Source organism: Garra rufa, chromosome 5 (genome assembly GCF_049309525.1).
Source record: "Garra rufa chromosome 5, GarRuf1.0, whole genome shotgun sequence".
NCBI lineage: Eukaryota > Metazoa > Chordata > Actinopteri > Cypriniformes > Cyprinidae > Garra > Garra rufa.
Window position 1 is genome coordinate 32,572,307 of NC_133365.1, and position 11,504 is coordinate 32,583,810.

Here is an 11,504-nt window from a genome sequence, read left to right on the forward strand (position 1 = left end):
TCATCATCATCCAGTCTGTCTGGAATGACATGAAGAAACAGAGCAAACTGTGACAGACTAAATCCAGAATAACTGTGGGAACGTCTCCAAGATGCTTTAAGAAACTTACCTGAAAAGCTACGTGAAAACTATGCGCAAGTGCACCTAGGGCAAAGGCTGCTTTAAACGCATTAGTATGGTCACACCAAATGTTCATTAAATTTAGTTAATAAAAGTTAATTGATGAAGAAAATCTATTTATGACATTGTTTCTGACAGCATCCTCCTTTTACAGCATTTTTACACAAGTGCCTAAAACCTTTAAAGGGGTCATCGGATGCAAAACTAACTTTTACATGTTGTTTGAACATTAATGTGTGTTGGGAGTTTGTTTACACAACCACCCTACAATGATAACAATTTATTTAATCTTTAAAAGTAATATCCCCTTTTTAAAATCAGCTCATTCTCAGCTTCTTGTCGGTGTGACGAAACACAGTTGATTGACATGAGCGTCTTAATTTGGAACCGCCCTCACCGAGCTGAAACAGTCAGCAGGGGAAGACTCTGATTGAGCGATTGAGGTGTTCTGTTGTTGGATGTAATAATGAAAATAGCAGTCTTTCGTTTTTAAAAGGAAAGCGCCAATACCGATCAACATATGCATCTATGTTCGTGTGAATCATTTGTGATGCAGCTTCACCCACAGCAGAAGTGAGTATTAGAGTTTTGTATGCATCTTTGCAAATGGCCTTTCTTAAAAATGTTCTTGCTGGCAAGTTTCGCCAAAAAACGCGGCTAAACGCGACTAAAGTAAACATAACAGCTTGTAATATCACAGCAGAGAGGGGCGGGGCGAGCAGAGCTCATTTGCATTTAAAGGGGCCCATGTAAAAAAAAAAAGCTGATATTTTGCAGAGTTGATTTTGACAAGGTATAAGGGTGTTTTTTACACTACTATTGAGAATTTTTAACCAACGTATATTATAGACCTTCCATTAGGAATCATAGGAACTTGTGGAAAATGGGCAACCGATGACCCCTTTAACAGTACTGTAGATTTCTTAAAGCATCTTGGAGACATTACCCCAGTTCTTCTGGATTTAGTCTGTCTCAGTTTGTTCTGTTTCTTCATATCATTCCAGACAGACTGGATGATGATAAGATCCAATCTCACTGGATTATTACAATAAATGGCAAAATAAATGTTTGGAAATGTAAACTGATATTTCCTACTCACACACTACAGCCAAAGACAAAAAAGTAACTTAAAACCATTTTTAGCTGGTGAAAATACTAGTGTTTAAAATTTTGGTTATTATTTACCACAGTAAATAATCATAAAAAGATGGAAATTCATTAAAAATGCGTATTGTGTACATGGATTCTAGTCATATCATTTAATGTCTGGTTAGTAGGTTACAATCAATTCACAAACGAAGAGATTACAGATGCAAAAGATTCATTTACAGACATTTACCCTCTGGTAGATTTTTCTTTATGTGAGTAAATCTTGTGGCTTTACTGACAGACAGGATAATTCCCACCAGTTTTTAGGTAATGGTATTTAGTAAATATATATCATACCATGGTATATTTTAAAGTGCTGTAAAATTTATTTGAGGAGCCATGACTGTATGGTAGGGCGTAGTAGGCAAAAAGCTTGCTGTTTGTGTAATTCAAATATTACCAATTGACCACAAGATGGCAGTGTTGTCAAACATGTGTTTCTCTAAACCGCTCTTTATGAGAGAAATATCTGAGTGTAATTGTAATTTATATCTTATTTTGTACACAGCATGTTTAATATTCCATGATTATTTGTGTATTTGTACTACTATTAGCAGTAGTCTTCACGGGTTTTGTCTCCTCTGCAGCTCCCGCTTGTTAGACCGCGAGTATTGCATGTGCGCGTACGTCTGCGACGTCCCCCGGAGCAGAGCGACCAGGAAGACCAGCAGCCCCAGTTTCCCAGCTGTTCAAAAGACTTGGCTAGAAATGAGTGAACAGACAGAGGGAACACTTAACTCAAATGAACAGAAATTAACTCTACGAAAGTTTTACAGGTCAGTACACACAAAAACACACACCTTTCACCAGCTCCATCTCAATGATCTGACACGCCACACCTTCAGTCCCTGGTGGGCACATGCATTTACATTCCCCGTCTATCTGTATCACAGTACCACCGTTCTGGCACGGCTGGCACTTACACACGCTGTACTCGGCCACATAGTCATCCAGGGCTCTTTTGAGATTTTCCTTCCTTGGCTGAACATCAGGAAAGTCCAAGGGGATCGCATTGTAGATGGGTTCAGGCTGTCAACACAATAAAAACATAGTCTACTGTGTTCCATTACAGCAGTTACCACGCATGCACTGGCAAGTAAAGTGAAGGCGAGGTGAGTCTCACATCACTGTGAATGAGAGCTGGCAGTGCGGAGACTGTCTTTGCCCATTCCACATACTGATTATAGTCTAGAATGCCATCTTTAGTGAGCTGAGACTTCATGGCTACTGCTGAAGCCGGACTGCCCCCTCTCACTGAGATCAGCACTTTATCGATAACCCCCTTCATGTTCCTGTCATCTGGTGAACAAGGTTGTGCAATTTATTGTTTTATCAAGAGGCAGGTGTCCAAATTTAAAGACATAGTTTGATAAAAATTTACAGTTCTGTTTTCATTTACTCACCCTCAAGTCCAAAGCTTTCTTTAGTGCAAATAGTAATCGTTTTTATTCATACGATGAAAGTCAGTGGGGGCCACAATAACACTGGACCCCATTAACTTTCATTTTATTGAAAAAGTGTTCATTTTGGGTGACTATCCTTTTAATAGCTTATTAATAAAACAAACATATACCTGTGGGTTTTTCTGTTAGAGTATCACAGCCGTCATGTGGTTTAAAGTCTCCTCCTACTGATACTGCTTCAGAAAATTGGATTTTGCCTGAAAATCCAAACTCTAAACATTTCTTGACTGTGTCTTCTGTGACCTCTGCAATCAGATAAAGTTGAACCATTAAATAAAATCAAGTACATCTTTATGTTAGACATTTGAAGCTGAAAAAATGTGCTGTGCATCTCATTAATGCCTTGTCACTGAATCATGTAGCCTATATCTTTGTCTACATATTTTGCAAAATTTGATTTGATTAACTTACTTTTTAATTTGAGGACATCCTCATTCATTATGTAAACAAGTTCATATTCTCCACCAGACTTTCCGTTCTTGGTAAAGTGTGTTCCATAGTCCTCCAAGAAAGCAAAATACTGTCCCTTCTCATATGTGAGTGGCAGGGCATCCACATCATCCAGGAAGGTTGAGGAAACCTCCAGCCCTCGCTGTCTCATCCTGTAGGTGGCCAGCTCCACTCTGCCTTTCACTCTCATGAAGGTCTTCCTCTGAAAGAGAACATGTGTTTGTAGTAGAAGCAGACTAAGAAGGTAGTCTTTATTATTTACAGGTGAGGTCACAATTTTACAAACACCTTGCAGAATCTGCAAAATGAAAATTATTTCACCAAAATAAGAGGGATCATACAAAATGCATGTAATTTCTTCGTACTGACCTGAATATTCTTAATGCTGTGTTGTTACCTGAATGATCCCTTTGATTACCTTAAACTGTCCACTGAAATCCTTCAGGTCACACAAATTCTTTGGTTTTTCTGCAATTTTGTATACTTGAACTCTTTCCAACAATGACTGTATGATTTTGAGATCCATCTTTTCACACTGAGAGACTAAGTAAATATAAAAAATAAATATATACGTATATAGGTTATTTTGTCTTCTGGGCAACATGCAAGTATCTTCTGTAGCTTCTGAAGGGCAGTACTAAAAGAAAAAAAATTAGGTAAAATAGGGAAAACGTACACATCATACTGTTCAAAAGATCACACCGCTGGCTCTTAATGCATCGTTTTTCCCTCTCGAGCATCAGTGAGCATTTGAACCTTCTGTAATAGTAGCATATGAGTCCCTCAGTTGTTCTCAGTGTGAAAAGATGGATCTCAAAATCACAATAATTGTCAGAAAGGGTTCAAAAACACGAAAATGCTGAAAAACCAAAGAATTTGTGGGACCTGAAGTATTTTTGTAAAGGACAGTGAGCAGTTTAACTATGTATACAGGGACTCATGAGCATAAAGATGTCAATCATATTGGATGAAGAGCAAAAAGGTAAGAAATAGCTCTTCAGAAGAGAACAAACTATAAACAAATAAACCTAAATCTCACTTACCTTGGTTGTTGTGATTTCTGACAGCTGTTTGATGATATTTGTTGTTGATATCTTGTTGTTAACTCCTATTGACCCACCAATACTTAAGTCAGGATTAGCATTTTGGCCTGCACCAGGACCTTCAGCTACACCGCCCTCAGGAGGTCCTTCAGCTGCACCGCCCTCAGCAGGACCTTCAGCTACACCGCCCTCAGCAGGTCCTTCAGCTACACCGCCCTCAGCAGGACTGGCCACTTCACCACCATCGGCGGGGCTTGCGTCTTTACCACCAGGACTCATGAGCTCAGTAGGTGTAAACTTGAAGTTTAAGCCCATTTCAAAACTTGTGGAGGATTCACTAGTTATCTCTTTTATTAAAGAGTGAATGTCCTCATACATCTCCTTAGAGCTTTTCTCTTCCACTTTCGTCTGAAGATAAAGAAATGGGTAAAGACTTAATTTTTTTCTTTCCTGCATTTAAATATTCACTTGTTGGTTTGTCCTGCAGTCATTTAGGATATTTACAGTTGGGTTAGCTCACAGTTAAAGTAAACCCAAACATTTACATTTGCTGAAAATGTACTCACCCTCAGGCCCTCCTAGAGTTTTTTTCCCCCCATCAGAACAGACTTGGAGAAATTTAGCATTACTTCACTTACTCACCAAATTATTCTCTGTAGTGAATGGGTACCGTCAGACTGAGAGTCTAAACAATTGTAAACAGTGCTTTATCTGTGCATATTTCTCTCCTGATTCAGATAAGAAAAGCTTTTACTGGAGGAAGCAATATTATGGTTATTTTAGCTGAAAGCAACAGTTTGAAGTTTAAAAACGTCTTTGATGGATTTGTTTATTAAAAAAACAAAGCTTTTTGCTTCAGAGGGTTATTGTGTTCCTTTTATCAGCTGTTTGGTCTCTGATTTTGATGGCTAAATTTCTCCAAATCTGTTCCAATGAAGCAATTTATTCACCTACAGTCGTGGCCAAAAGTTTTGAGAATTACATAAATATTGGAAATTGGAAAAGTTGCTGCTTAAGTTTTTCTAATAGCAATTTGCATATACTCCAGAATGTTATGAAGAGTGATCAGATGAATTGCATAGTCCTTCTTTGCCATGAAAATTAACTTAATCCCGAAAAAAAACTTTCCACTGCATTTCATTGCTGTCATTAAAGGACCTGCTGAGATCATTTCAGTAATCGTCCTGTTAACTCAGGTGAGAATGCTGACGAGCACAAGGCTGGAGATCATTATGTCAGGCTGATTGGGTTAGAATGGCAGACTTGACATGTTAAAAGGAGGGTGATGCTTGAAATCATTGTTCTTCCATTGTTAACCATGGTGACCTGCAAAGAATCGCGTGCAGCCATCATTGCGTTGCATAAAAATGGATTCACAGGCAAGGATATTGTGGCTACTAAGATTGCACCTAAATCAACAATTTATAGGATCATCAAGAACTTCAAGGAAAGAGGTTCAATTCTTGTAAAGAAGGCTTCAGGGCATCCAAGAAAGTCCAGCAAGCGCCAGGATCATCTCCTAAAGAGGATTCAGCTGCGGGATCGGAGTGCCACCAGTGCAGAGCTTGCTCAGGAATGGCAGCAGGCAGGTGTGAGCGCATCTGCACGCACAATGAGGCCAAGACTTTTGGAAGATGGCCTGGTGTCAACAAGGGCAGCAAAGAAGCCACTTCTCTCCAAAAAAAAACCATCAGGGACAGATTGATCTTCTGCAAAAAGTATGGCGAATGGACTGCTGAGGACTGGGGCAAAGTCATATTCTCCGATGAAGCCTCTTTCTGATTGTTTGGGGCATCTGGAAAAAGGCTTGTCCGGAGAAGAAAAGGTGAGCGCTACCATCAGTCCTGTGTCATGCCAACAGTAGAGCATCCTGAGACCATTCATGTGTGGGGTTGCTTCTCATCCAAGGGAGTGGGCTTACTCACAATTTTGCCCAAAAACACAGCCATGAATAAAGAATGGTACCAAAACACCCTCCAACAGCAACTTCTTCCAACAATCCAACAACAGTTTGGTGAAGAACAATGCATTTTCCAGCACGATGGAGCACCGTGCCATAAGGCAAAAGTGATAACTAAGTGGCTCGGGGACCAAAACATTGAAATTTTGGGTCCATGGCCTGGAAACTCCCCAGATCTTAATCCCATTGAGAACTTGTGGTCAATCCTCAAGAGGTGGGTGGACAACCAAAAACCCACTAATTCTGACAAACTCCAAGAAGTGATTATGAAAGAATGGTTTGCTATCAGTCAGGATTTGGCCCAGAAGTTGATTGAGAGCATGCCCAGTCGAATTGCAGAGGTCCTGAAAAATAAGGCCAACACTGCAAATACTGACTCTTTGCATAAATGTCATGTAATTGTCGATAAAAGTCTTTGAAACGTATGAAGTGCTTGTAATTATATTTCAGTACATCACAGAAACAACTGAAACAAAGATCTAAAAGCAGTTTAGCAGCAAACTTTGTGAAAACTAATATTTGTGTCATTCTCAAAACTTTTGGCCACAACTGTACATCTTCAAAGGAGATTTGGGTAAACTATTTATTTTATACTCAAGAGCTTTGTAAAACAACAGTTGACATCAAGCATACAGTAAAATCAGAGACCCACCTCATAGTTGAGAACTCCAACATTCCAGGGCAGTCTGTTATATTCCAGCGTGGTTGGATCTCTGATCCGGCTACATTGGCCATTATAGAATTTGTTATTGAAGGGATTCATTCGAGGTCCAGATCCCAAAATATTTATTCTGTTGAGACAGGAATTAAGCATCTTTAGAAAATATGTGCAGAAGTTGTATATTCAGAATGTGGTGATAATTGCAACATTTGTGTTGTCTATTATTTTTATTCTATTTTATAATAAATGTTTACATTTTTTGGTTACATAATTGCCTACAAATATTGCAAGAGTCTAAGTTAACATTAGTTAATGCAAAACCTAATGTGAAATATTTTTTACAGCATTTATTCATCTTCATACTGTTAATTACATTAAATACTATTCAGATGTTTGGGGTTGGTCTCTTGTGCTCACCAAGACTGCATATATTTGATACGGTAGAACAGTAACATTTTAAAATATTAAAATATTTAAAAATAGCTTTCTCCTATTGTAATATATTTCAGCAGTCCCCACACCAGTCTTCAGTGTTACATTATCTTTCAGAAATCATTCTAATATGCTAATTTGCTGTTCAAGAAACTTTTTTATTATTATTATCATCAATATTTAAAACAGTTGAGACCATTTTTTTAATGCAGCATCTATCTGAAATAAAAAGCTTTTGCAACTTTATACCATAAAACATAATGTTACAAATTATTTTTATTTTAGATTAATGCTGTTCTTCTGAACTTTCTATTCATCAAAGAAATCTGAAAGAATTCTACTCGGCTGTTTTCAACATATTAATAATAGTAATACATGTTTTATGATCAGCAAATCAGAATATTAGAATGATTTCGGAAGGATCATGTGACTAATAATGCTAAAATTCAGATCTTAAATTACAGGAATAAATTAAATTTTTAAATATATTCAAATAGAAAAAAAAATCAACATTTTACTGTTTTTGCTCTACTTTGGATCAAATAAATGCAGGCTTGGTGAGCAGAAGAGACTTCTTAAAAAACACTTTTCAAATCTTACTATCCAAACACTTTTGACTGGTAGTGTATGTTCTATAAATTAACATTAATACATATATTATGAGCAAATATTGAGAGATACAAAAGGCTCTGACCCGTATCCAGCTTGGTTGGCTATATCGGACTCAAATACAGCTGTCTTGCCGCAAGGTGCCCTGACGACTTCACACTCATCTTCATCAGATGTATCAGGCTCTCCACAGTCGTAATCCCCGTTACACCTCAGATTTTTGTTTATACATATTCCTAAGGGCAGAGTAATATTCTTAATACTGAATATTATTTGAAAATTCACCATACAACCTACAACTACATTTCCACTGGCCGGCTTTGCAAAGACAAATAAAATTCTAACCTGATTCGCACCTCCATTGAGAGCTCTTGCACAAAGGTGGAGGGTCCATCTGGCATTTGGCAGAAGGTTTACAGGTTTTCCGGTCTCCAATTGGGTATATGCACCTAGAGCCTTTAAACTGCCCAAAGACCTCAATTCCCCTAGAGCGATGCTGTGTTACACAGACACAGATAAATGATTCTTCTTCTACATTTCTTCATCTTGACAAATTCAGTTGTGTGACTTGTTGGATTATTATTAAGTCAGAATGATTTAACATGACAGTTTAAAAGATGTTATACATTCACAAGTGTGATACAGATGACAAGAGAGATGTTGAAATAGAGAGAGTGACAAAAGAAGAACAGAAATTCCAGTACCGTCATATTAGTGCATGGGTCGCAGGGCGTCCACTGAGACCAGGCGCTCATTTTACAGTCGATTGATCCGGGATCATTAATTTCCCGCACCTCTCGTCTTGACCCTTGTCTTTGAAAAAGATAAATAATGATCAGCTCAATCATCACTTACAATTCCAACTCTATCTAGTTCATGCTATTGGTTTAACACAAAAAATAAACATAAAGGTATTATTTCCCCCACATTTTCCAAATCTAACAGTGCAGCATGCACTCATACATACATTTGGTCCGGTATGCTTTTTCCATTCACCTGATAGAGAATGCAAATTGTTACACATAAAGCAGCTAAAGCCCTCATGGTGAAGCTTTGGACAGTCTGTTGAATGTGTGTAGGAACTTGTACTCTTGTATTTAAGCATCGATTTAATGTTAATAATTAACATTGCGCTTTTTGGAGTTGACAAGAGGTTTGGAAATGTGTCTCCAAAGGTTTGTGTACATCTCTGTGCTTTCCCAGATGTCCTAAGTCATGTGATGCCATAGATTTACCGTAACCGTCTAATGTTCAACTATATCTGACTAATGTATTTCAAGCTGCCTGCTTTTACCTCTTACCACAGAATCTATATTTTCTGCTTAATTGTTTCTTGCTTAAAAATACTTGTAGCATTCTCTGTAATAAGTACAAGTCATTCATATGTCTACACTACAGTAAGAGTGTTTGATATAGTAGATTTATAGATGAGGAACATGTGCAAATACATTTCTAAATAAAATACTACCCATTAAAAAAATGCTACTCAATCCTGGGATTACATTCTGTTTGTTCTATTTAAAAGGTAATTATGTTTAAATAATACAAAAAAATCTTTTGAACAAATAACAGTCCTTAATTTAGTTACACGTTACTTCAGTTTAGTGTAAAACTAAACTTTATTTTCTGAACACGAGAGCATTGATTTTACAGGCATGCTGAAATCTCAAACAAATACTATTGACATATCAGAAGTCCAAATGTGTTTACTGATTACAGGCTTTGATAATGCCTGTTTGGGGGATGTCTAAAAATGTCAGTCCTAATGCACAATCTTATATACAGATGTGTGTTTTGACAAGTATTACTGGCAAAACTTTACATACACCTTGCTGAATCTGCTAAATGTTAATTATTTTAGCAAAAAAAGAGGGATCATACAAAATGTATGTTATTTTTTTTATTTAGTACTGACCTGAATAAGATACTTCACATAAAAGAAGGATTTTTCTGAAAAACAGAGGGCAGTTTAACTGTTCCAGACAAACAAGGGACTCATGAACAACTATCACTAAACAAACAAACAAACCAAAAAAAAAAAAAAACATAGCTGTGGATCATTCAGGTAACAACACAGTATTAAGAATCAAGTGTATGTAAACTTTTAAACAGTGTCATTTTTATAAATTCAACTATTTTTGTTGCATTTTGTGGACTGCAAAATGATTCATTTTGTGGACTGTACTGTAAATGTCTTTTATGTGAAACATCCAGGTCAGTACTAAATAAAAAATAACATGCATTTTGTATAATCCCTCTTATTTTAAAGGGAAAGGAAAGGAAAGGACGTGACGTGTGGCCAAGTATGGTGACCCATACTCAGAATTTGTGCTCTGCATTTAACCCATCCAAGTGCACACATACACACTGTGAACACACACCCGGAGCAGTGGGCAGTCAATGCTGCGGCGCCCGGGGAGCAATTGGGGGTTTGGTGCCTTGCTCAAGTCTCAACTCATCTGGTATTGATGGTGGAGAGAGTGCTGGTTATTCACTCCCTCCACTGACAATCCCTGCCGGACCTGAGAATCGAACCTTCAGGTTACAAGTCCAAACTCTCTAACCATTAGGCCACGGCTGTAAAATAATAAACATTTTGCTGTTTCTGCAAGGTGTATGTAAAATTTTGACTTCAACTGTGTATTTGAATTCCTTCAAATAAATTATTTGATGGCACACACTTATAATACACATAGAGAAGTGTATTTACTTTAGCCTTGATTCCTACTCTCAAAGTGAATGACCTATCAGCAACCTGCACTCTATCTGTGCCAAGTCAGCTGCCTTCTTCACTCATCAAATTCAACCATGTCAAAAAACAATACAGCTCTGATGGTGTCTTTGTGTGAGGTCAAAGAGGAATGTTGGCCTGGCAAAGTGGAGGTCCATGAACACAGATCCTGTCCTGTACACTACAGCTATGTGCTGAGAACACCACTTTTTAATGTTTCAGACACTTCCCCTCGGCTCACTCAGGAAGATGGAGGGGGCATGAACCACACTCCTTTGCTCTTTTCCTGTTTTTGGGGCACTATCGGATACTTGTACTATGTGGGCTATATCTGCAGCCTCAAAACCATGCACAGTAAAAATTGTAGGTGTAGAGACAGTAATGCTTTGATAAAAAAAAAAAAAAAAATCATGTTATCATTTAGTCCTGGGCCCGTAATCATAAAAAAATCTTAGTGTAAAGAGTTGCTCCTAGTAACAAAATTCTAAGAAAATTCTTAGAAATGTGGGTGTTTCCTCTTAATATTAAAAAAAAAAGAATCACAGTAAAGAAAAAAGTAATTCAGAAAGCATCTTAACACTTAAAAGAGGTCTTAAGGTCCAAAATTGTTAGGAGTACAGATGAGGACTTTTAGAGGCTTAAGAGTTTCTTTAGCAGTGGAGAAAATGAAGAGGGCAATGAAATATTTTGGACACAATGCATGACAGTGAGTTAATATGCTACACATGAGATTGTGCAGGGATAATGTTTGTGACCGATTTTATTAGAGACATGCTTTCCACTCTTATGGGAAGAAAAAGGTCAGTATGCTCAAAACATAAATACATGAATTTAATATGCAAATAGCCTGTAGGAGACTATGGCCTGGTTTCACAGACAGGACTTA

The 11,504-nt window shown here is 37.6% G+C and overlaps 1 protein-coding gene across 1 annotated transcript; it reads right to left on the reverse strand.

Annotated features, from left to right (window-relative positions):
• Nucleotides 1–1,364: 1,364 nt before the first annotated feature.
• Nucleotides 1,365–8,964, reverse strand: c9 (complement component 9). The gene is made up of 11 exons (XM_073841324.1): nucleotides 8,855–8,964; nucleotides 8,592–8,700; nucleotides 8,233–8,383; nucleotides 7,973–8,123; nucleotides 6,838–6,976; nucleotides 4,226–4,633; nucleotides 3,144–3,384; nucleotides 2,843–2,977; nucleotides 2,393–2,568; nucleotides 2,070–2,298; nucleotides 1,365–1,971 (listed from the first exon to the last, which is right to left on the reverse strand). Exons 1-11 carry the CDS (start codon nucleotides 8,929–8,931, stop codon nucleotides 1,820–1,822), a joined length of 1,968 nt encoding a protein of 655 aa, XP_073697425.1. The 5' UTR covers nucleotides 8,932–8,964; the 3' UTR covers nucleotides 1,365–1,819.
• Nucleotides 8,965–11,504: the final 2,540 nt, after the last annotated feature.